Source organism: Gossypium arboreum, chromosome 5 (genome assembly GCF_025698485.1).
Source record: "Gossypium arboreum isolate Shixiya-1 chromosome 5, ASM2569848v2, whole genome shotgun sequence".
Classification (NCBI taxonomy): Eukaryota; Viridiplantae; Streptophyta; class Magnoliopsida; order Malvales; family Malvaceae; genus Gossypium; species Gossypium arboreum.
The window spans coordinates 7,438,938-7,463,933 of NC_069074.1; the positions used below are offsets into that span (position 1 = coordinate 7,438,938).

Sequence of the window (24,996 nt, forward strand, 5' to 3'; positions counted from 1 at the left end):
CAAAAAGGAAATCTGTCTTGATTAAGTTTTTGATAACAACTTCAGATGACAAAGTTATGGGTGAGTGAATATAATTATAATCATTATGCAATAAAAAATAACAGTAGTAAAAGAAAAGATGAAAGGAAACTAAAAGAGTAGAAGGTTAAGGTAAGTAAATAACAAAATATTATTTCACTTGGATGGTTAAAATTAGTAAATAAAATGAAAGTAAATAATTTTAACCATCTTTAGCAGTTAAAAAGCTTAACTTTTCATTAAAAAAGTTCAAAAGATGATGATAAAAAGAAATTTTACATGTTAAAAGAATTTTAAATTGGGCTAAATAAAATTGAAATAAAAATATTTAATTTCCATTATGTTCTCTTACTTGAATTAAAAAAGTAATTATTCTTAATATTGGGATGAATTTTTTAAATTTCACAGAATAACATGGAGATTTTTTCTATATTTAATTTTTTTTTCTTTTTTACTATACCTCCATTTGCATGTCACCCCTCTATTTTGCTTGAAGTCCGGTAACAATGTATGAAATAATTATTAAGAGAATCTAGAAAATGTTTTTCTTTTCTTCGTTACTCCAATGGGAAGATTAAAATGGGCCTCCATCGAAGCCTTAATCAAGCAAATGAGATCCAGGAATGTTTTGTTTTATGGCCTTTTAGGCCCAAAAGCTTCAGCAGAAAAACAAAACAAAACAGAACAAAATCTTCTGAGTAATTAACTTTTACTTCCGTTTCAGATCTTTAAGATTTTTGTAAAAACTCATAATAAAACCCTAAAAAAAGCTGATCTTCTTCAGTTGAGTGGAATTTGGAATAGGAAGAATGGATGATGAATTGCTGGAATTGCAGAGGCAATTCGAGTTTGCACAGCAGGCCAAATCGAGCATCCGATTATCGGAACGGAACGTCGTTGAATTGGTCCAAAAGCTCCACGAGCTTCGTATCATTGATTTCGAACTTCTCCATACAGTTTCTGGCAAAGAATATATCACTCCCGTAATACTCTCTGTCTTTATCTCATGTTTGGTTAGGAAGAAAAGTATGAACACAATAAATAAGAAAACACTTTTTTAGGTAGTGATGATTACTTCTGGATTGTATTATGAATTTTAACGGTTGTTTGGTTTCCATGAAAATGATGTTAGAAAATGCACGTGATTCCTTCCTTCTGGATTGTTGTGTAAAATTTTAGTATCTTTTTGTTGTTATGCATGTATATTTGATTTATTACAGGCGGGTTATTTTGAATTTTCTGATCGTCATGATCTATTGTATTGTAGGAGCAATTGAGACATGAAATTGCTGGGGAGGTGAAGAAATTAGGACGTGTTTCATTGATTGATCTTGCGGATACTACTGGGGTGGATTTATATCATGTTGAGAAGCAAGCTCAGCATGTAGTATCGGAGGATCCAGGGCTCATGTTGATTCAAGGGGAAATTATATCACAATCTTATTGGGATTCTGTAGCTGAAGAAATCAATGAGAGACTGCAGGAATGCAGTCAAATTGCTTTAGCTGAATTGGCTGCACAGTTATATGTTGGCTCTGAGTTGGTGGCATCTGTCTTGGAGCCTCGCCTAGGGACTTTGGTAGCTTACTTTCCTTGTAAATACTTTTTGGAAACTGGAGGAAGAACTTTCTTGATAGTTTTTTTTTCCTACTTGGTCTGCTAGGTGAAAGGTAGGCTTGAAGGTGGGCAATTGTACACACCTGCATATATAGCTCGTGTCAGTGCCATGGTTCGTGGTGCTTCCAGGGGTATCACGGTACCAACGAATTTGTCTGTTCTGTGGAGCTCTTTGCAGCAGCTGTTACAAGAAATGGAAGGAGCCACTGGTTTAGCAGTTGAAGGTTCATTCTTCCAATCCCTTTTTAATGGGCTGGTTAAGGAAGGCGAGGTTCTTGGTACACTTCGTGCAGGAATTCATTGGACTCCAACTGTATGTAATATGAGCTTTTTCTTTGATGTTTGTCTGGATTTACATTATATAATAAACAAATTCTAATGGCTTACAAAATCCTCTGTTGATGCTACTTTCTAGCCTAGTTGAGACTTTTTAACTGAAAGGTAGCTTCTTTGCAGTTTCCTCAAGGCACCAGTTTGGAAATTTAAGAATTGATTGATTTAAACTGCAAGATGATTACTTTTTAATGAATATTTTCCTTGCTTATGTTAAGGAGTACTACTAGTCAACATTTAAAGCTGCTTCAATTCTTTTATTTTATTTTCTATCCTAGTAAACTCTGAAAACTCACCAAAGAAATAGGGTGATAGGATTGCAGAAATAGGGGAATTTGCCGAGAGTGCAAGTTTATCTTCTGAAGAAATCCAAGCATGATAAACATTTTGTTTTACAAGCTTTTAATACTTAAGTGTGATCATGTAACAGGTTTTCGCTATTGCTCAAAAGGAGTGTGTTGATTCTTTCTTCTCACAGGTCTGTTTCCTTACTCTTTGGATTTATTTGTAATTTTATTTGATATTTAGATGCATATGCAGAGGTATTGCATGCATCTCATATGATGTGTCTCCTAAGGCTGTCTGTTGATGTACTTTTGTGACGGTTCTGGTTCTTCATATTAATTCTACCCCTCTTCCCCTGAAGTCTGTTATTTTTGTGATGTATGATTCTACAGCTGTATCCGAGAAGGCTGTAGCCTGTAGTCAAAAAAATGTTTAGTCCTTGGTAGTTCACTAGACTTTTGCATCCTAGGTCATTTAAATAAAAAATGAATCTATCAATGTTACATCACATGCATTTCATTCAAAGTTTCATTTACAGTTCCAGATTATCAAGTGTAACTGTACATAATCTGTGGTCTATCATATTTAAAAGTGTCACTGAGTTTTATCACTAATTATGTTCTCTTTGCATGTTAGATAAACATTGATGTTATGTTCCTCATTGTTCCCTTTTTCTTACAGAACTCTTTTATCAGCTATGACACTTTGCATAAACTTGGAATTTCCCAGCCTATTCAGTACTTGCAGGTAATGTATTGCATACATGATAAACAGATTGTGTAGTGATTATGCCACATTTGATGATTTTCTATGGTTTTTATTTAATTAAAACTTGGTTATGCTCCAATTTAGCCCAGATTTCCTGAAGGCATACCACTAGTTACAGCATTTGTTCACCCTTCAATGATTGAGATGTTGGATGCTGCTATTGAGGATGCAATTGAACGTGGTAGCTGGTAAGACCTACAAATAAGTTTTCATAATTTGTGACCATGTAATTTGTATGTTCAGGAATATGCTTCTGAGGATGACATTTAGATTTGCATAAATAATGTTTGTAAAGTGTTTCAACATAATCTTATTCTATTTTGTGTGTCAAGGTCCTTTTTCTTTTTGATTTCTCTATCCCTGGTCTAATTGGATTGGATACTGCAGGCTTGATTCTCTTTCTTTATTGCCCACATCTTTTGGAGCCCAAGATGCATCTAAGATTTTGTCCCTTTCCCCTTCTGTTCAGTCAGCACTCAAGGTAACGTGTTACCCCTTGTGTGTTGATCACATACTTCCTTTTTATTATATGTGTATTTCATATAGATTTATTTCGTGTTTATTTCAGGCTAATAAGGCACTCATCGTAGGGGATTCCTATTTATTTAGCAGCAGCTTTGTGAAGGTAGGACTTTTGAGTTGATTTGTGTAAGTATTTCAAATTAGTTAAAGAAATTAATCTTTACAAGCACGCCTAATATAAAAAAGTATCTATATCTGTCTACCACGTAAGTCTACCATTATTTATTCCCAACAAGTAGTTTCTGAGTGGGACTGGCATATTTGGTCAGATTGATGCAATTTGCCACCTATGATTTCAATTGAAAAGCAATGTAATGAGGAGTCACAGATGTTAGTTTTGGTCATTAATAGTTTTAGCTGTGGTGTCTTGCATGACAGCTGAATCTTAATAGCAGTCCAGCTGATTTGTTGCAAATTTGTGTTGGAAGAAGAAAATAGTTTTATCATTTGAATCAGACGATAGAAAAATGTCTTTTTCCAAGGGTTCATAAGTAATAGGATCCTGACTTGTTCACTTTGTCTTCAAGCTTAACTTCTTAAAATCTTTACCCTCTGCAATTTTGGGGGTTTAAATTTTTATTTGCCCCCTTTTTCTGGCTAACTTTTCTTACCCAGATTTAACACTCAACATCGTATGCCTAACATTTTTACTTCCTTAGGCATGTATTTGCAGTAACCTTACAGGTTTGGATACTAGAATACTAATTGAAGTCAGTCTGCGTTTATATTATACCCTCTTTGATTCTCATAAAGTTAGGTGCCCACAAGTTCTTCTTGTTGTTGGTTAGGATGTCTATGATCGTGTAGAGAAAGAGTTGGAAACCCTTAGCCATAGTGGGTCTTCCACTATTATTCTGAGTGATGATTCACACATGGTTAAGGAAGCTAAAGCCGGAAAAGATTTAAGCAAGTCTTCAGAGCCAGTTGAAATTGTTACTGAGAGTGGCAACAAAAAGCGTGGTACTGAGAAAGGATCAAAGAAGAAAAAGGGAAAATCTTCGGGTGCAAGAACAGTGTCAGCTGAAGGTGATTCGGAAAACGAGGATTACATCCCCACCAAATCTAAGAAAAACCAGAAGAAAGGCAAGGATGCATCTTCCTCTCAGGTTGCAGACTCGAGAAAAGTAGTGAAGAAGGACTCAATTAAAGCACAGGAGGAAAATGTGCCTTCAGAAGAATGGTTAATGCAAAAGCTTGAGGCCCTGCTTCCTGATTTCGAAGAACAAGGTCTATAAGTTTTTATTGATATTGATGTTATTATTTTTCTCTATCTATTAGCAAATTAGTTTTGGCTTTTCTATCTGAGTTTTATATATCTGAGTTTTAATATATTTGATCATGTCTATGTGTCAGGTGTTGATGATCCTCAAGCAATTCTTAAATATTTGGCTGACTATTTAAGACCTATGCTAGCAAATTATTTGAAGGAGAGGAGAAAGGCATTGTTCACAGAAAATGTGGAGAAAATGAAAATTTTACTTGATAATTTGCAAAGGAAACTTGATGAGGTCTGCTTGGTTGCTGTAACTTTCATTTTTTGTTTAGGTTTTGGTTCTTTTATCCAGTATTATGTATCCATTTCTCTTGGAAATGTTGTTAACTTCTCTATTGTGCACCTTAACTTATATTTCTTCTCTCTTTGTTAATCTTGTCTCGTTGGCAGTCTTTCTTAAATATGCAGCTTTATGAGAAGGCATTAGATTTGTTTGAAGATGACCAGTCAACTTCTGTAAGTTCTTCTTATAGTCATTTATTTGAAAGAGATTACTTTGAAAGGGCTTATTTTGAGTTTTTTCTGTTTTATAGGTTACTTTGCACAGGCACTTGCTTAGAACTGTTGCCACTTCGATAGCTGATATGCTTTTCCATAACCTGGTAGGACTTAAGTACAAGTTTTGTTTTAATTTGACTTGCTATACTCTAATGATGTGAAAGTATGTCTAATGGTTCATGATCCATCCTTTACAGAACTTGCACAACAAGTTAAAAAATGGGACTCAAGTTGAAGATTCTCAAAATTCAGAAAGCATTTCACTTAGCCCCGGTGAAAGAACTGCTATAGTATGAAATGATTCCTAACCCATTTAACATTCTGACATGGATAATGCTGTTGTTATTAGTTTTGATACCTTTTGCTTTTTCAGGCTAAGAGCCTTCCTGAATCTCAGTCAAAACGAGCCCTGGCAGTGGTTGAAGCTTTGGAAGGGAAGGTCAGTTCTTGTTTATTAAAACATGAAATACGAGGATTTACCTGTCTCTGATAATAATCACTACCAAAAGCCTCATATTCTTGTTTCTCTTAACTTATTTCATCTCTGATTCTGTTAAATAGAGCAGATACTTTCCATGTATTGCTTGTTACTATATATATTTTTTGAGATATACTTGAATTTTAACTTGGGATTTTGTATGCATCAGCGGGTGGAGACATTCATGCCTGCACTGAGAGACTTGGCTGAGGAGAGGTTATGTCCTTTCTGTTTAATTGTCCATGGTGTCTTTTGTGGGCTTTGGGTTTTTTTATTTTTACCTGAAGTTAGCACTTACATTAATCATGATGTTTTATGTTCCATTTTTGCAGTGGGTTATTCCTTAAAAAGCTTGACAAAAAATTGGAAAGAACTCTCTTGCATTCATATCGCAAGGCATGCATACCCTACTTGATTATATTGATTTGTAAAACACAACACACACACGCGCGTGTAAACTACCTCCTTGTGGTTGCTAGACCTTCATGCTTTTAAAGCTTTGCAGCAATATTAAATAAAGGGTGGGCCTCAGGTGGCATGCCAAGGCTAGTTATCCACAAGTATCTTCCATTGCTATCAAAATTCAAGATTACACTTGGACTCAGTTGCTTATCTGTTAGCTCATAGCATGATTTACTTTGTAAATATGTTTACGTTTGTTCTAATCTTGGGGGTTCTGGCATAGCGTATTATGGCCAAGGTTGTGAGATGCAAATCTTTCCTCCTTGTATATGGTGAAGAAGAAGCCAGTAGAAAACTCAAGAAGGTTATACGATGGAGCTTCTCATTGTTTGTTGTTTTCAGGATTTGACTTCTCAAGTATCTGCTGAAACTGACCCAGTTTCTCTTCTGCCGAAAGTTGTTTCCCTACTTTATATACAGGTGGCTAGATAGAACACCCATTTCCTATATATCTCAATGTCTAATCATGATTGTTTTGCTAAATCCAATTGTCTGCTATTCATAGGTTCACAGTAGAGCTCTTCAAGCTCCTGGACGGGCAATTTCTGTTGCTGTAACTCGATTGAAGGTATGGTGCCATAAACATGTATTCTTTTCACTGTATTTTTCTTGAGACATCTAAAAACATTTTGGCTTTTTGTTTTCAAATAAGCTTTTCTTTATCAGCTTTAACAGTCTAGATATTTGAAGGCAATGGTAAAATCTGAAACTTTGTGTTGGGATATTTTTGATTCAGTATACAACAAACTTGTGTACCGGGCCCAAAGTGCCCAATCTCTTTTGTATCTGATGATGGCAAATTAGAAGGTTGTTGTGACAATGTAAATATCAGTGTGATTAACAGCAAATACAATGTCTCTTCATCTGTAAGACATGCATTGGACACAAAATAGCACTTATATCATCTATTTTAGCCAAGGCTACACGTGAACTTGTTGCATAAATCATGCACTTTAACCTTCTTGGGCTCTTCTTTAAATTGTTCAACCAAAAATATTTATATGTAACGCTTTGCTGTCTCTTATTTTAGGATAAACTAGATGATTCAGCATACAAGATCTTGACAGATTTCCAAACTGCAACAGTGACACTTTTAGCACTTATTTCTGCTGCAGCTGGTGATGTAAGTTAAGTTATATGATTATTGTTGTTATAATGTTGGTTTTTAATCAGAGTGCCATTCATACTTTGGCAATGAGCACAAATTTTCTCATTTTGGTGTTCATTAGGTTGCAAGGTTGTTTTCATGTTGAAAGATATTTAGGTCTTGATTATGCGTTCCGAGCTTACTTCTGAATTATGTGTCAAGCATCATTGTTTTATTTTTTGGTTGTGGCAGGAAGCAGACTGTTCATCTGATAGAATTTTGAGTAAAAAGGAGCTTTTGGAGGGCCAAATGCCGGCGCTAAAAGCTTTGGTTTTAGGCTTCTCTGGCTCTCAAGCTTGACAGAACTCAAGACGACCATCACTTGGTTATGGTTTCATTGATAACTGACTCACTCTGCTGTTATAGACATTAGTGCCCCCCACCTTCCATTTTCTCCTCAAATCAAGCATACTAACTGGACTGAAAGTTATATTCGAAGGAAAAAAACGAAAAGAAAATGTGACATGGAATCTAGAGAAATGGGATGTGCCAACTTCCTTATACGTTTCTTATTTCAAGCTCCCTTGGGTATTGAATTATAGCGACTATATGTGAATTTCTTTCCCATTTTTTTCCGTTGCCTTTACGTGTCCCTAGATAAATTCATACCAAATTTCAAGCGTAATTGTAATAATTGTGTCAAAACAGGTTTAATTGATGCAATGGTTTTATACCCAAATCGTTAATGCATGATTACAAGTAGCCGTGGCTTGAAAACTGGCATGCATTAAGCTCTAATGGGAAATAAAATTAAATACAAGGAAATAATAATCTTCAAATCGCAGAGCTTTTACTAGGCGATGTTGTAACCCAGTGTTCTATTTCGCTTCACTTAGCGGGCCGTGGAATATATAATATATTGCCGATAGGCAACTTTTATTGCTGTGACTACATAATTCATATCATATTATTTTTAATGTTTTTCTAAATCAAATTATTTTATTTTTAAAATTAAATATTTTAGTCGTTCTCTCCTTAGTTTCTATTAATGAGTGACGGAAACTTGAGTAAGTCTTCTTTATGAGTTTAATAACAAATTTTTTTTTTGTTTACATATTCTATCAATTTAATCCTAAATTTAAAAAAAATGACAAATTTAACCCTTATTTATCATTTTAATTCTAATTCTAAAATTTTCAATAAATTTAGCCTTTCAAAACATATCTGATTATATCCTTAAATTCTTTTAATATATACCTCTAATTTTTTTTCATAGATTATTTATAATGTATTAAATTATTATTAACATAGCTAGATATTATGATGGAAAAATTAGAGACTTCATATTTCTTTTCATTTTTCTCAAGCCACCTACCATTATTGAAGAGAAGTTTTTCTTTTTCTTGCAATTTGGTCCTTATCATCAATAAAGACCCCTCCAAGCCAAAAACTACCAAGTTTTCATGGAAATCTATAGTAGACACAAGTTACCCACAGCCTAGCAAGCTTAGTTTTCAAACTGAAAATGAAATGTTCATGTTTGAAGAGAGAGAAAATTTAGATCATGAGAGAAACTAAGGTTTTAAGGTAAGTTTTTTATTTAGTGGTAGTATCATGTTTATTGCAATTATTTGAGCATGAAAATGTTATGAAATAAATAAATTGATTTCTCATGTTTTATGGAATTACCATGAAATGAAGAGAAAGATAAGGAAGGAGATGGAAGGAGTGTAGACAAAGCAAAACAGGTAGATAAAGTTTGAAGAAAGCATAACCTAATTAAGATTTATAAGTACTTAGAATTTTTTCTTACCTAATTAGATTTTTGAAAATAATAAATTAACTTAATGTTAATGTTATAAATTTAATTACTATTAAATGTTAACGCATTATTTTAAACACATAGGTAAATATTGGTTTGAAGACATCTTTTGTAGTGGTCATCTTCATCCTCATCTCATCATCAAGTAAGGATTGAAGTGTATGGAATTTGAATTTTGGTAATTTAGTGGCACATACATAGGATTAGAACCATGAGAATATTTGTAGTAAATTAGCTAAGTGGTTCCAAAACTATGTCATGCATGTTTAAAATCATTTTGTATCTTGGGATGATCTTTCTTAAGTGGATATATGCATGTTTTATAAGTGGTTTTTGAATGATATTTTGATATATTTTAAATTCTAAAAATGTATAAAAATGTTGTAGAATGATTAAAGATAGTTTTGACTTAATTTTAAGTGTTTAAGTCATATTTTGGAAAATTTATCCCTGATGTTGCGACATCCAATATTCAATGTTGCAACATTGGCTTTGTCGGGACATTGGAGTCATTGGAGTATTTTGTCCTCAGTGTTGCAACACTCAATTTCAATCGCGACATTAACTTTGTTTAGGCTTGAAAAGACCTCGAATGATCCTTATTTGTAACCAAACTTTAAAGGAAGACTAGAAATGACTTAAATTGCTTCAAATAAACTTTAATATGTTAAAATGAAGTGTTTAAATTAATATTCAAGTTAGGCATTCATCGTATTTAAATGTAATAATCTTTACCCTAGATATACGTTCAATTCAGGTAAGGGATGTTAGATGATAAATGATAGATCATGGTTCAATGGCTACTGACACAACTACAGAGCCGGTCCCAACCACTGGATTCTTGGGTAAGATTGACTATAGGGGAACATTTTTTTCGGTTTTAAAATGACTCCTCGAGTTTATAATCTGTCAGGTATGCTGGTGGTGATACTAACAATCGTGTATGGGAACCTATGATGATTCCGTCTGGTTCGAAGGCGATAAACGCAACATTTGGCTCACTTGTTGAAACAAATGTTAATTACTCTCCAGTTATGGCTGTAATCGAAGCAGTTGAAGCTCTAAGTCCAAAACAGAACCTTGAATTGTCTTTTACATTTAGCAAAACGAACCGGCTTGACCATGTGGAACTGTACTTCACTGCTTCACTGAACCTTTGTATACGCCCGCAACCTGATCATTCAACATAAATGTCAACAATGAGTTTGTATATGCAATCAGCCTTTTATATCAGAATTGTGGTGGCGTATGGATAAATGCCATCTCTGTTCGTACTTTGAATATCGAGCTAGTCCCAACTTCCAATCAACGGTTACACACTGTCTCCTCTAATAAGCGCCATCGAAGTATACACTGCTAGTGATCCTCTTGTCGGTGTATATACGTTAAAAGTTGACTGTGAGTGTCATTTCCCTTCTCTCATAGATATGTTAAAGACTTTTTTTCTTTTGGGGGGTAACTTGAGGGGCTCGTATGTATGGTTAAGCAGTGAATGGACTAGAAGTGTTGATAAGCACGTTCCAACAGCAACAAGGGTGAAGTGGGGAACAGTGTATTCCTAATGATACCGTCTGGCAATGGTGGAATTGCAGGGGTGATAACCCTCCTAGAGTAACCTCAATGTTTCTTTTCTTTTTTGTTTTAGCTATTTTGACATGCTAGCATCCGATTGCTTTGATTTGTTTCTTACTTGTTTTTGCGGATATCTCTCCGGATATGGTCTTGATGATCCACTTCCAGATTTTAGCCAAATGGATGATGACCTGGAAACCGTGTAAGAATTACTTTTTAGCATCAAAAGCCACACCCTCAAGAAAACGTGAAACTGTTACTATTTTATGATAAACGCAGTCTTATCGGTATTCATACATTACATGCCTAAAGTATTGTACTGTTCTGCTTCCTTCTTGGCGCAGAGATCTGCGGAACAACCACCTTGATGGTCCAATTCAAGATGTTCTTGGAAAGCTGCCTAATCTAAGGCTACTATGAGTCAAGTTGCATGGGTATATGTACATATACGAACAAGCAACAAGGCTCGTTACTCTCTCTCTCTGCTGAATAAAAATTTATCTTTCTCAGTGACCTCCGGGATAACAATTTTGTGGTGGTGTTCCGTAAAGTATAACCAGTAACAACCAAATAAAATACATGTAAGCTGCCTGCCAGGACCATAATTTGACACTAGTTCAATTCCAGCAATGGAAATATCTCTGAATCAAACCTACTTGTTTATTGTTCGTATTTATCATTGTTTGCAGGATAGGTTCGAGCAATAATCAATCGCAGAGCAAAGATTGGCTTTGATACTCGGATTGGCTGTGGTATTACCTATATTCTTCTTATTTATACTTGCCCTTGTTTTCCTCTTAGTTCGGAAACAGAAAACATCAACTCAAGGACAAGTCACAGCAGTGGAGTTGGGCGGTAATCAAGGAGTAACCACCACTGGACAGTCCCAAGAAGGGGTTGCTTCCTCGGCAATGAGCACAGATGCATTGAATAGGCAATCACTAGCCATTGAATATAATAATTCTTGAATATCAAACGGAGATGGTTAATGTACCAATCCAGATATATCGCGCAAACATACAAATGAGGGCCCTGGAGCCATGCCAACAGCAGAAGAAATGTCATCCAACTACCATACAAATGATCGACGAGATCAACCCCAAATCGTCATTTTTAATTTATATACTCGAACATGTGACGGACATCGATGCTAGATACAGATTCTTTTTAAAAAAGAAAACAAATTAAAAGTTCAAATAACCTAGACAACAGGTTAAAGCAAGTCTTCAGTGACTCGGTGGAATGTCATAGATGGAAATGTTGGTATGCATTAGATTTGTAAAGAAGCTACAATGGCTTGGGAAAAAGATGAACAGAAATGCTTAAAATCGCTAAAATTTGCAAAAACACAAACGCTGCAAACTGATGTTATAAAGGAATGAGTTACATGCTTGTGCTTTACAGTGTAAATGAGGGGGAAAAATATTAATGTTGAGGTAGCGACGGTCTCTTTTCCAACAACTCATAATGGACGACAAAATTATCCTGCAGTTGAAATATACAGTCAATATTCCTCAACTAGAGTCACCAATAACAGTAAAAATCAACATAAACAATGTAGTAGTAATGTAATAGTTCCAACCTTGCGGATTATTTCAAATGAGTTGGGATCAAAATAGTGGTATGAACCTCTCTCGTATGTGTTTGTCTTAACTAGTGGCTCCACATTGGGGACCCTCATGAACCAGAATCGGAACTCCTTGTGGTAAAACCAGCCTCTATTATAACTGTCAATAAGAGGTGTCAAGTGACAGTTGGCAAAAGAATGTGCATAAAGATTTCAAAACACTTCATTCAGTAGAGAGCATACAGTTCATTTGCAGCATATAATTGGGCTTCGTCTTTTGGCATGCTGCATTAGAAACAGAGAAGTAAAGATAGCTAAGAATAAGATCTTAAAATATACAAGAGAAGCAATGAATAAAAACACACCTGTAAAATATATAGAACAACGCATCCACTGTAAACTTCGAAAAATAGCCTTGCTGCATGGACAAAAAAAGAAATCAGAACTACAGAAGAAATTCAGTAATCCACACAGTAACATCAAGCATTTTACCGAATTACAAAATAAAAAATAGCTTACATGCAAAGCAGGTTGTTGCTTAGCATAATAACATTGTGGCACGGTGAACTCTGGGTCACCCTTAGCAGGTTCATCTGACCATGGAGAACCAAAAGTCTTGTGAAGATTTTCCGATGAATTCAGATTTAAGCCAAGAGTTGTCAGATCAATTCCAAGAGCAAGGGAAGTCAGATCAGGATTAGTCATCTTTATTACACTTTGCAAACCAAGTAAACCAAAAGGGTCAGAATTAGATTGCGCAGCCTGTGTTGATTTCAAGCCTGGTTCCCTAAATGACTGATTGACAGCTGACATCTGTTGCAGACGAAAGGGGGACTGGTTTTGATGTTGCTGATATTGCTGGATAAGCTGATCATAACCCATACCAGAAACCGTATTTGAGGAATTTAGAGGTCTTAGCCCAATCCCAGGTGGCCCACTGTTCTGAACCAAAAATGAAAAAAGAGGATGTTAGGAGCAATTTTATTATCCTATACAAAAAAGAAAATGATATTGATGTACAAATCAAATGCACATATGAAAGATGTCTATAGTAAGAATGTCAAACCCATTTCTTGAACTTTCAAAATCCTTCTGTATAAGAGAAAAAAAAAAGAAAAGGGCCAATTCCACAGCATTCCTATTTGACCAACAATGAATCTCAACCCAACCCACCTACTGAAACACTCTTCAAATATGATGTTTCAATTCAAAACGAACCTCTACTTTGATTTCCTATCAGTGAAAGATACAGACCAAAAAAAATATTCATTTCCTATTACCCCCTAATAAACCCTTAGTTACATTTGCAAGGAATACCACACCTGTGTGCGGTAGCCCGAATGCGAAGATGTGAAAATATCAGAGCCATGTAAATGAAGAGGATCTTGGTTGTTTACAGATGCAAAGGAGACACCACTACTACTGGCTGATGGAGCATGTTGCTGCTGCTGTGGGCGATGAGATGAATAGGATCCACCCAAATTAAATGCTCCAGATCTCCCCATCTGAGCAATTCACACACGAGAATTAGAGAAAATCTCATAATACATACAGCATGAAGAAAAAAAGATATACTTCTTTTTCAGCAAATGAAGAAGAAATTGAAACAAATAACTCATATAATACGTACAGCGAGCAATAATTCCAGAAATGAAAAAGAAAATAGTCCAATTTTCAGTTTTATAAGAAGAGACTCACAGAGAATTGCTGAGATTGCATCATTGAAATGGTATTGTCATGAAGTTGCTCCTTCTGGTGCAAATCCATTGCATAATCAGCATTTCCACCTGTATAATATCTAATAATATGGTCAAGAACATGATAGTTTTAAAAAAATAATATAGCATCACAAGAACGAAAGGTAAGCTATTAAAGGCACCAATAGAACAGCTATAAAAACTCAGTAGATGGTCAATATAGTAGAATAACCGTAATATTAAGAACTGATATAACTTAAAGCTGGATTCTACAGAACGTAAAGTGATAAAGAAATACAGGATTTATTGCTGTCAACCGGAATGTAGAATTAAAGCAGAACCACGTCACAGAATATCAGAACCACGTCACAGAATATCTGTGCACCTTTAAAGCCTGGTAAAGCAGGGAAATCTTCATTTTGAATGCTGAACTCTTGGTTCTGTTGAACAATGGGAGTAAGACCTTGTTTTCGTAATGAACCTGTTATAATTTTTTTAACTTAAATTGCTATAACTCAACAACAGGAAAAAAAGCCAAAATAAAGAATCAGAAAGCATCTTCTTCACTTACCCAATTGTCCTTGAGGCCCTCCAGAAGAATTAGGACGACTTGTCAACTGAGGGAAATCATTAGTTATGTCAAAAGGGGAATTTTCATTTGAGTTCACATCATTCAACATTCCCAGAGAGCTAAGATTGTTCACAGCTTGAACATGGCCCTGGGAAAGTGGACCCCCAGCACTAGGATAAGAATTGCCTAACATTGAAATTACCTGAGGAGATCCTGAATCCAGGAAGTGTCATTCCCATGAACAATTATGGCTAAACTAGTAAATCCACAAAACTCACATTCGGTCATATAAAAGTAATAATCCCAAAAATATAAAACTGAAACATGTATTCAGGATCAACTAAGAATTAGAATGCAAGAAAAGAAATCAGAATACCAATAAAAAAGAGTAAGGAATAGGAATCTCAAATTCTGGCCATTGTACTGATTGGTACCTAAGGGCAATTATAGCCAGTACCATAACCAAATGCAGATCTTTCATACAAGTGACGAAACAATTTTTCACAGTAACATACCTTGAGGAAGCATACTACTCATCAACCGATTCTGTCCCTGCAAACTTAAACTTCCTGATCCACTATTGGCACTTAAATTCAGACGAGATGCAAGACCAGGTACAGATAATCCTCCACCAGAGCTGACACTCCTCCCGATGTTGCCTCCACCAACCATGTTTCCCATAGAACTCGTGATCCTAGGACCTGCATTTCCCAAAATTGGGGATACTCCCAATCCTGGAACAGCATTACGGTTACCAATTGCAGCAGAGGTTGGTAGAATCCCAGGTATAGAGCCACCAACTCCATTTGTGTTACTACTAAATCCAGGGTTTCCTACAACACTAATACCTCCTCTATTTGTCACTCCTGAATGTCCATGGGAGCCGCCATGAGATAACTGCAAAATGGTATCGATGAGAAATAGAGTACATGTTACAAGAAAGTTAGATATCACTTTCTTCCTATTATTTTTCAATTTTATATGTGTTTCCTGACCACATGTGAGAAGTGTAGAGAAAAAAATATAATCATCTCTAATGCTGAAACGCAAAAAGTCAGATCATAGTATGGTGGGAATATTAAAAGTACCTGAGAAAGAGCAATAGGGAGATTATTTGATGCAAATCTGCCACCAGAAAGGCTCCCAGTAGGTTGTTGAACCCCACCAGTTGGAACATTACTTAATGTTGAGTTTCTAGATGTGAGGGTACCAGGCATGTTGGGAATATTAAAGCTACCATGAATATTGTGCAGGCCTTGAATAGTACCTGCAAAAAATAACAACACAATTGCATGAGTTCAGACGAACAAAGAAGATTGAGTTCTGGTAAAATCTACCCACCAGCGTGATGGAAAACAGGGGAAGCCGCACCAGACTGACTTGAGAAAGATGTTCCAAAAGAACGTCCGCTACTGTCCGGAAGATTTGAAGCTGATCCATTAATAGAAGACTGCAATGATATGCACGTTATAGTTTTCAGTTAATACATGAACCTACTATTATAAAAAATACAAGCAAGAAGGAAAACGATACAGGCAAGAGAAAGGAATCAAATGCAAACTTGATTTTAACTTTCAATTAAAAAGACAATAGACCATGAAAGGAAGAAGATTCCTATATATTATATCATTTATGATTTTGAAAGGAATTCTAACATTTCAAACCACTGAAGACCTATAGCCAAAATATTTATACTCTCTAAGTTTAGAAATCAGTATGCCAGAAAATATTTATCATCAAGTACATGCACGTAGACATAAGGAAGCAACAGAATCCAATATGTTGCATCTACAAACTACAAAGAACAATCTAATCATCTTCTTCTCAAAGAATTAAGTTCACCTACAGAAACCACACAAATGAGATTAACGTTCCTAAAAGATTGCAACTCTAAATAAACTGTTCAGTTACAGAAATAATACATTAAGTAACCCCGACATTGCACAAGTGTCAATGAAACATGCATAAAATCATTAGCTGTTGAGAAAGAGCCCTTCAATATCTTCAGTTTCGTAGGGGTTATAGCCTGAAAAAGGAAAACATAATTGTAAGAAACTAACCCCAGAACAATAAAAAGGAGGTGAAATTCAAACATCAAGCCAATGCTGAGCCAAACCTGATACCAACAATACACACCCAAAATACTACAGATATGTAGAAGTAAAACAACAACAATCTAAACTCTTTCCCGCTACTTAGGCTATGACATTTGCACCAAGAAAATATGTCCAGCTATGGTTCACAACATCACATTTGGCTTAAAACCACCCACTTTTACAACTTTCCACTTCCCAATGACAGTACATGATGTTCTTTAAAGAAAAGAACCTGTATCGGATACATTTGAAACCTTTTGGCTTTCATAAAATTTTTTTCTGTATTGAAATTAAGGAAATTTTGCATGGCCACAATAGAAAGAATCACTAAACAAATCATCCAAAGAACATCCACAAAACGAAACCCAAATTTATAGCAGCACTACTGATCCATTGTTTCATCTTAAACCATTTTAAGTTGGAAGGAAATAAGTCAGTGTAACTGATTGCTTCATCTTAAACTAATCCATTGTTTTTAAATTAAACGATAAATCCAAAAACGAAAAGAAGAAGAAGAAGAAGAAAACTAAAAACCGAACATATTTGTTGATATAGATATCATTTTTGCAAAAAACATCAATATCCTGATTCAAAGAAATAAATCCTCGAAGATGCTTTTTTCCCAAATAAATGAATAAAAAGACACTACAGTACTCTCCGGTTAGTTCAGTTCAGCATCGTAAGGCTGCTCTTTCACATTTTTTTACTGTTTCTTAGCAGCCAAACAGTGGCTTAAAAACAGTCTCTACAGTCCATTAAACTCAAGATTCAGTAAAAATAAAAATCGGAACTCACAGAAACTAATAAAAAAAATTCGGTAAGAGAAATTAAAAATCGGAATTCAAAAAACTAATAATCTTCACTAAGAAAACAAACAAAACATTTATACGAAAGAAAAATTAGCCTTGGAGATCAAACTCAGAAGACTCAAGATCGAGTGAGAAGAGAGTGAGCTACACCTGCAAGGTAGATCAACGATCGAGGTCTTGCGTTTTTGTTCTGGGTCGGATTTTATCTTTTAATTTTTATTTTCTGCCCTAAATCGAATGAGCCCAGGATGGAAAATGGATAAAATACACAGTTGGTCACCAACTTTCATAAGTTTTCATTTTGGGCACAAAAATTAAAAATTTTCAAATTGGGCACTGTCATTAACAACGGTTTTCATTTTCGTCACCCAACTTTAATAAATTTTCATTTTGGTCACTCATTTTAACTTTTAAATTTTTATTTTATTTTTCCTTTTTTTAGAATTATTTTAATTTATTTTCAGTAAAAGGAAAACCTGGGGTTTTATATAAAAAACTTGGGTTTTTATGGGAATATCTTGGATCATTAGAAGGAAAGCCATTTTATCTTTTTAATTTGTTTTTTTTTCCTTTTTAGAATTATTTTAGTTTTACTATAAAAAGGGAAAAATGAGATTTTGCACGAAATTATCTGGATTATTATAGGTAATAACCCCATTTATCTTTCTAATTTCCTTTATCTTTTTCCTTTTTAGAATTAGTTTTTTCCCCGGCAAAAGAGAAAAATCTAGGGTTTTGTGAAAAAAATACTTGGGTCACCCAAAAAAACCGTTTTACCTTTTTTATTTTTAGTTTTTTCAACTTTAAGGAAAAACCTACTTTTTAGAGGAAAATCTAGTTTTTTTTACAAAGAATTGAGTTAAAAAAATGGGTTTCATCTCCACAGTTAAATAATTCAATTTGTTGTAAAATTTAGGTTTTTTGAAAAATTAAATTTAATTTTGAAAAAAAATAATGACAAAACGAAAATTTATTAAAGTTGGGTGACTAAAATAAGTGTAAAATAATATTGAATTAACAACAGTGATCAGAATAAAAGCTTATTAAATTTGAATAACTAAAATGAAAAGGATTGTTAACAGTGATGCTCAATTTGCAAATTTTTTTTATGTCCAAAATAAAAACTTATGAATGTTAAGTGACCAATTTGTAGTTTACCCATAATATATATATTAGCTAACGGTCTATTATTTCCGAGGGAACCACAAAATATAAATTACTATGGTAAATTTATTGCCCTTTCATTATAATTTAAGAGTAAAATTCTGCTATTAGTCCTTTTATTTTGCGTTGGTTTTGGCTAAAATTTGTCTTTATACTTATCAAATTGATCAAATTTAATTTTATAATTTCTTAATTTTAAAATCTCATTATTGGTCCAAATTGTAGCAATTCAATTTGTTTAGTTAAATTTTGTAATTAGTATTGTCCTGCATGTAAAGTTATAAATTTAGTTTATATTCTCTAATCATATCATTCTTAGTATTTATGCTTTTTAAAATTCAATTTTAGTATTCATGCAAAATAATAGTCATTAAATTCATTAATTGACTTTTTTAGTTATATATGAAAATAATAAGTTGGCACGACACTACACAAGTGATAATATATTTGTTGAATTATATTTCAAAAATAGTAAAACTTAACTTAGGGTGTGTATAATGAATTTAAAATTTAATTGTTGAAAAATTATGTATTTTATAAGTGCTAGATTTATATTAGAAAATTGTTTGGTAAAATAGTACATATAAGTAACAAATATAATTATGTGTTTGATAAAAGTAAATCTTGATTTTTAAATTTTTTTAAAATTTTAATCCTTTTAATATAATATTTTATATGATTTTGTATAGTTTTGGATAAAAGATAAATATGGTAATTTAATTATCTCATTTAAAAATGATAATTATTTCAATTTTTAATAAAATAAAATTCAACTTAATATTTTATACATTAAGTGAAAAATAGATATCTACCTACTTATCTTGTTGAATACTTTTTTGTTGAAAATTTTATATTAAGTAAAAATTTAAAATGATTATCAAGTACATCTAAATGTTAAAGATTTTCATTTTAATAATTTATCAAACACACCCTTAATGTATTTAATATTTATTTATTGGTTAGGACTCATATTTTAGAATGCAAAAAATACAATAACTAAAAATGATATGTTTAAAGTATAAGGACTCAATCAACAACTTATATATAATACAAGAATTAATAGCAAAAATTATCCTGGTTTATATGATTTATTATTAATAAAATTTTAAAATTAATTTAATATTATATATATTAATATAACAAAATACATGTACTTAATTTTTATAAAATATAAATCTTAAATCTTAAATTTTAAGTATCCATGATTTCAAAAGAAATCACCAAATTTTAAAGAATATTTTTAAAGGAAAAGTTGATGCAATAGAATTTCTTTTTCATTATTATAGTAGAGGGTTCGTTAATTAAGTTGGGAGGTCCGATTTTTTAAAAAAATTTAGGTTCAAACTTGACTTGTTTAAACCCAGCTAAATGATTGGTTTTATTACTCAAAAATAATAGCTTAAAAAAAATTCAGTTATCAGAATATATAAATAATAATATAAATTTTTATATTATTTCTATATGATAACATGGGCTGGGCAGAACTAGATTAAAATTAGAAAACAAGTTAATTAAATTGGGCGGCCGCTTCACCATGAACACTTTTAATAGTCTCATGAGTTATATATAATTTTTACTAATTTAATATTTAAAATTATTGAAAATTGTCAATTTAATTTTTAACTCAATTTATATTATTACTATTATAACAAATAAGAGAACTTACATTAAAAATATGATTTTATACGCACTTAAACTTATTTTAATACTTAAGGGTCGAAGATGAATTACAAGTAAAAATAAATATAGTAGCAAAAGTTTTAATTTTGAGAGCACTGTATTAGCGATCTAATTAAAAATAAAAAAAAAATTTAATTTATCTTTTTTTCTAAAAAAGAAATATATACATTTTTTAAATCTCACTCAAATCATATATATTTGTCCGAAGTTTCAACGTTCCATGTTTGCTTAAAGGCCAGCGAAAGGGTAGCCATTGATCCTCTTTAGTTTACGACGAAAGCTTTTATATTTTCTCCAAACTTGAACTTTTATTTCAAACGGTTTTGTTCGTTTACAAATATTTTGCACAAAAACACACTTTTCAGAAAAAAACAAATTCAATCTAACATACAACTTCAGATGTTTAAGGTCACGGTGATCTAACAATTAACTTAATTCCCTTCTTCAAGATGATTTTGTTGATCGTCGTTGTAAACAGGCTCTGGAGCCGATTGCTGCTCATGGACGTTCATTATGAAGTCATTTATTACGTTTTGAGCCATATTATTAGCTGCCATCTGCATTTGAGCTGCCTGTGGATTGCCACTAGGCTTGTTAGCTCCTCCCGTTTGCCCTAAATACCATTGTACATAAACAAGGTCAGAAATCGCATGAATATAGTAAAAAAAGAAAGTCAAATGTTAAAGTCAGCTCGTGAAAGACAAAACAGTATCCGGGGTTTTTTTTTTTTTAAATAACTATACATTCGTTTGTTTGGCCTGTAAAATTTCCTTCGTTTTCCAGGAAGAGAAATGGAGGGCCAATAGTTTTTTTATTTTATTTTAAGTTTTCCATTTGAATGTTTATCCTCATGATTCGAGGAATTCCAGTTGTAAAGGGTTGCTGGGTCAATAAGTTGCTTTTCAGAATAAGTTGGTGATTATACTAACCTACATTACCGGCAGCAATGGCTGCTGATTTTCTCTTATGATGAAGCACGGCACAAACACCACCAATAACCCAGACAAGCACAAAAATTGGAATTGTGGTTCCAAGGATTACTGGTAACTTGCTCTTTTTCCTGCCGCCGCTGCTTGAGGAACCGCCAGATCCAGATGTATCTACACTCGCTGTTTTACATGACTTACCGGAGACACACAAATTTGGGTTGTCTGTCACACTGAAATTCAGACAATGAACAAATATTGTGAATCACTGGACAAACAAAGCAGTTTTCTGGTATGATTTTATAAGCAAAATTTGTTTACTTACGTTAATTTTAACTTTTTATTCTTTGATATCGAGGAAGGAATTGTTCCACTCAAATCATTACCAGCCAAGTTCCTGAAGGAGGAAGAACGTTTTCAGTCGAGCTTCGAGAAATTATAAAAATGGAAATTTTGATAAAATGAGTGTCGACAAAACTCACAATTGTTTTAGATTAGGCAAGGTGCCAAGGAATTCTGGGATAGACCCGATTAGGCTGTTATTGTGCAAATCTCTGCAATCAAAAGAAAAGAAAATCTCAAAAACCAGATTAAACAAATTGGAATCCAAAAAATTAAATAATAAACTTGGTGCCATATATACAACTTACATTATCTCGAGGCTTGTCATCGAACTAAAATCAGGAAGAACACCAGATAACCCAAAGCTACCGAGATACCTGAAAATTATTTAAACAAACCAAATGATATCATTGACCATCAAGCTTTCATGGAAAGCTATTTTTGGTTAAAAATTAATGAACTCACAATGCTGTTACTCTAGGTGTGGAACCAGAAGTGCAATTGATCCAGTCCCATGAATATGGTGAAGGAAGACAAGGGTCGCCACCCCAGTCTTTCAGTACGTCAAATTCATCCTGCAGTGAGGCCAGTCCTTCCACTGGAATATAAAGCATGTGAATTAAAAAGTTTCAAATTTTCATGTCTGGAAATGAGAAAGATATCAAGTGAGTTTATGCCTTAGGTACCAACCATCATCACTGTTGGTTCCATCTGTTAGTTCATCACTGACTGTAAAAACTTCCAGGGCATTGATAAGAGGGGGCAGTGTTGAATCGGGCGAGGCTGCCAAAGAGAAGGTGGTGTCGGAATTGGCAGTCAAGTTGTACAGGGTGAATTCTCCTGCTGTTCCATAGACTGGGATAAAGGGTTTGGAGTTAACCTTTCCATCTACAAGGAGCTGGAGCGATCTTTTCTGGGTTGAATCAAGTACCGAAGCTTCCGAATAATATATGTTCATGTAAACCGGAACTTTAGTTGTGGGAAGATTAGTCCCTAATTGTATGGATGTGGAAGTGCTGTCAGTGGCAAATGCATTTTGAAACAAGGCTCTAGGAGGGCTATCGTCTAAACTAACTTCAATGAATGTTTCATCACTTGTAAGAACTGTGAAATCGTCTCCGTTGACGGCTGGAACCCATATTCTATCGTAAAAATCATCGGTAGACCTAACAACACAAGAACATACACCATGAGATTTGTTAATTATGCAAGGTGAAAGAAAATCCAACAATCACAAGTAAAAAGGGCAAAAACATTAACGTACCTAACGATTGCTTTGGTACCATAAGCAACCCTCCTCCTTAACATCAAAGCACGATTCGAATCTGAATACCCATACATTTTGGAGTCCAAGTCCCGAACTTCAATGGCGGATATAAAGGGGAACATGTTAGGAAATGTCTGAGCTACGCATACGCTAATGGTATCCGTCTTCGTGACATAAATAGCCTCATAGTAAACAAGTTGGTCAGCTGAAGTCTCCACCGTAATCCAATGATTCCCATCAAAATGTAGATCAAATTTTGGAGGAGATGATTTCCCGTCATAGTTTCCATAAAAGAAATAGGCTCGGACAAGAACTTTAGATCCCTTTTCGGAATCAATATTGTAACAATTTTTCTTCCTGTCAGTGAATATCCTTAGAGTGGCCATCGGTTGATATATGGCTTTGCTAGATTGCAACTCTACAGATTCACCATGTTGAATGTAGAGGTCGTCTCCAACCCAACCAATAGAATAGTCATCAGAACTGTAAGATTCAGATGATCCACAATCGATGCTTACTGCAATTCACACATGTAAACATCAATTCTAATATCAACAAAAACAACCACACAAAAACCAATAACACCATTATATATGCATATATAAAGTTGCTTTTAGTTCATGAAAATTAATAAAGTGAAACATTATAAGAAAACAACTCACTATCAGCATTAAGTGTGGAAAATGCTGAAGCTGCTATGATGAGAAGTAAGAGATAGGTAGCCATGTCTAGAGTTGAGAGTTGACATGCAAAATTAAGGGGTTAATGGCCATTAAATAAGAGTAGTGAATGAATAGTATAGGTTGACTACGACCGGGTCATAAGGCTAAAATATTCCAAAAGAATAAAATAAAAATAAGGTCGTGAGATTGTAATTAGACCGGTAAACATAAGCGATTGCTTGTGCCAGCGCATGGTTTGGTTTTGGATTCGGTGGAATTCCTTCCATCCATCATTATATTATCCGAATTAAGTTTATGCACTTGATTGTGTTTTGTTTCAATAGTGTACTTAAAATTAGACGTAGGTTAAGAACTCAGAATTTAATTCAATTAGTTGGGTGTAATTATTATTATTATTGCCGTTATTTTTTTCTTATAATCCATTGAACTTCATACACATTTAAAGATTACTATGAATAAATTAAATTAAAATATGTTTTGACGCGTGAAGTAATCATTTCTGGAAATAGTTTATAGATTAAGTATTGACTTTGGAAGAGTTTACGATAGCAAGTCAATGCCTCGAAGTTGGGTTGTAAATGTAGAAAAGAGGCGTTGATTCCCTCCATTATTAGTAGGTAAAGGATAGCAAAGGGACAAGTTGCTATGACTCTGCTTGTATAGTTGCTTCTTGGGCAACTTCTAGCTTTGAATCAATGAAACAAAAAAAGACGAAGGTTTTATATATATGTTGATTTCTAAGGCAATTACACTGCGAACATGAAAGCAAAGTCCACAATAAATTGAATGTTGATTAGCAGCAACTTTTGAATATTAAAAATGCTGTATCGACATATTTCCGCCAATTGCGATGAGTGTTACCGACTGTTTGACAAGAGAATGAGGGCATTAAGTTTGTAATTGATTAAGCTTTTTCTTGTAGTAGCATTATTTTTTTTTTTTACGAATAAAAATTCTTTCTTATTCAAAACCTTTTTTGCAAAGAGGTGCCTGAAAATTGATATTGTAATTGGTATTCATATTTCAAGTAGATACGACTACACAAACAACAAAAATCTATATAATACAAAATATTAATATGTAAAATGCTAAATATTAAACTTTCAAAAAGAAAAATAGTCGAGGAAGAGGTTAAACTTTTAAGTTTTGAATACTTAAATTCATGTTTTATCATGTGTAACGCATGCGTGGATCTTCAATCCTACACAATATATGAGATTTGTTTGATTATTATTAATTCTACCTATGTTGTGCTTTATACTAATTGATTCTTCATTATAATTAACTGGACATATGCTTGTACTTATATCGTACCTAAAAATGTATTGTATAAATACTAAAGTCTCACGGGGTCATGATGCACAATTACGTTAGTCTAGTTTTAACAATTTTTCCTTTAATAATTTGGGCCTCTTACCAAAAGATTCATGGGTCAAATTTGATGATGGGCCTATGCTCC

General features: G+C 33.7%; 3 protein-coding genes and 1 non-coding gene across 13 annotated transcripts; 2 read left to right on the plus strand and 2 right to left on the minus strand.

The window, feature by feature from the left end:
- Window positions 1-686: 686 nt before the first annotated feature.
- On the plus strand, window positions 687-8,080 carry LOC108453471 (E3 UFM1-protein ligase 1 homolog). The gene is made up of 20 exons (XM_017751588.2): window positions 687-1,001; window positions 1,286-1,597; window positions 1,682-1,948; window positions 2,399-2,446; window positions 2,935-3,000; window positions 3,106-3,209; window positions 3,409-3,502; window positions 3,590-3,646; window positions 4,332-4,770; window positions 4,897-5,051; window positions 5,207-5,272; window positions 5,350-5,418; window positions 5,512-5,604; window positions 5,688-5,753; window positions 5,962-6,008; window positions 6,125-6,188; window positions 6,597-6,674; window positions 6,760-6,822; window positions 7,285-7,377; window positions 7,594-8,080. Exons 1-20 carry the CDS (start codon window positions 828-830, stop codon window positions 7,699-7,701), a joined length of 2,463 nt encoding a protein of 820 aa, XP_017607077.1. The 5' UTR covers window positions 687-827; the 3' UTR covers window positions 7,702-8,080.
- A 3,868-nt stretch (window positions 8,081-11,948) lies between these two features.
- Window positions 11,949-17,755, minus strand: LOC108453291 (probable NOT transcription complex subunit VIP2). 10 transcript variants are annotated; one of them, XR_008283093.1, is made up of 15 exons: window positions 17,626-17,755; window positions 16,493-16,596; window positions 15,912-16,020; window positions 15,659-15,837; window positions 15,086-15,467; window positions 14,571-14,783; window positions 14,385-14,480; window positions 14,001-14,089; window positions 13,625-13,807; window positions 13,017-13,244; window positions 12,822-12,895; window positions 12,668-12,720; window positions 12,546-12,587; window positions 12,318-12,462; window positions 11,949-12,220 (listed from the first exon to the last, which is right to left on the minus strand). XR_008283093.1 is itself a non-coding variant. In XM_053028235.1 (15 exons), exons 2-15 carry the CDS (start codon window positions 16,508-16,510, stop codon window positions 12,161-12,163), a joined length of 1,773 nt encoding a protein of 590 aa, XP_052884195.1. In that variant the 5' UTR covers window positions 16,511-16,596; window positions 17,626-17,754; the 3' UTR covers window positions 11,949-12,160. The 10 variants fall into 10 exon arrangements, 9 of the variants coding, with proteins under 9 accessions (XP_052884195.1, XP_052884193.1, XP_052884194.1 ...); XM_053028235.1 differs by having other exon boundaries at window positions 12,822-13,244; window positions 13,700-13,807; window positions 15,086-15,304; ... (1 more) ...; window positions 15,942-16,020; window positions 17,626-17,754; XM_053028233.1 differs by having other exon boundaries at window positions 12,822-13,244; window positions 15,086-15,304; window positions 15,419-15,467; window positions 15,942-16,020; window positions 17,626-17,754.
- LOC128293642 (small nucleolar RNA snoR35) lies at window positions 15,912-15,992 on the plus strand. The gene has a single exon (XR_008283822.1). It is a non-coding gene; the product is annotated as a small nucleolar RNA snoR35 (small nucleolar RNA).
- A 2,845-nt stretch (window positions 17,756-20,600) lies between the features above and the next one.
- LOC108452239 (probable LRR receptor-like serine/threonine-protein kinase At1g05700) lies at window positions 20,601-23,596 on the minus strand. The gene is made up of 9 exons (XM_017750009.2): window positions 23,517-23,596; window positions 22,852-23,371; window positions 22,278-22,753; window positions 22,053-22,185; window positions 21,896-21,964; window positions 21,728-21,799; window positions 21,571-21,642; window positions 21,249-21,478; window positions 20,601-20,932 (listed from the first exon to the last, which is right to left on the minus strand). Exons 1-9 carry the CDS (start codon window positions 23,578-23,580, stop codon window positions 20,751-20,753), a joined length of 1,818 nt encoding a protein of 605 aa, XP_017605498.1. The 5' UTR covers window positions 23,581-23,596; the 3' UTR covers window positions 20,601-20,750.
- Window positions 23,597-24,996: the final 1,400 nt, after the last annotated feature.

What these genes read in the sequence shown, in the direction of transcription:
- LOC108453471 (XM_017751588.2), top strand. Translation starts at nt 828, where the DNA reads ATGGATGATGAATTGCTGGAATTGCAGAGGCAATTCGAGTTTGCACAG. An exon ending in TGCAAAGGAAACTTGATGAG is followed by an intron (nt 5,052 to 5,206) that starts GTCTGCTTGGTT and finishes TCTCGTTGGCAG; the next exon opens with TCTTTCTTAAATATGCAGCT. An exon ending in TCTTGCATTCATATCGCAAG is followed by an intron (nt 6,189 to 6,596) that starts GCATGCATACCC and finishes TGTTGTTTTCAG; the next exon opens with GATTTGACTTCTCAAGTATC.
- LOC108453291 (XM_017751307.2), bottom strand. An exon ending in AGGGCCTCAAGGACAATTGG is followed by an intron (nt 14,481 to 14,570) that starts GTAAGTGAAGAA and finishes AAATTATAACAG; the next exon opens with GTTCATTACGAAAACAAGGT. An exon ending in AGCAACAACCTGCTTTGCAT is followed by an intron (nt 12,721 to 12,821) that starts GTAAGCTATTTT and finishes TTGTCCATGCAG; the next exon opens with CAAGGCTATTTTTCGAAGTT.
- LOC108452239 (XM_017750009.2), bottom strand. Translation starts at nt 23,580, where the DNA reads ATGGCTACCTATCTCTTACTTCTCATCATAGCAGCTTCAGCATTTTCC. An exon ending in TGGAACCAACAGTGATGATG is followed by an intron (nt 22,186 to 22,277) that starts GTTGGTACCTAA and finishes TTTATATTCCAG; the next exon opens with TGGAAGGACTGGCCTCACTG. An exon ending in TTGCCTAATCTAAAACAATT is followed by an intron (nt 21,643 to 21,727) that starts GTGAGTTTTGTC and finishes TTCCTCCTTCAG; the next exon opens with GAACTTGGCTGGTAATGATT.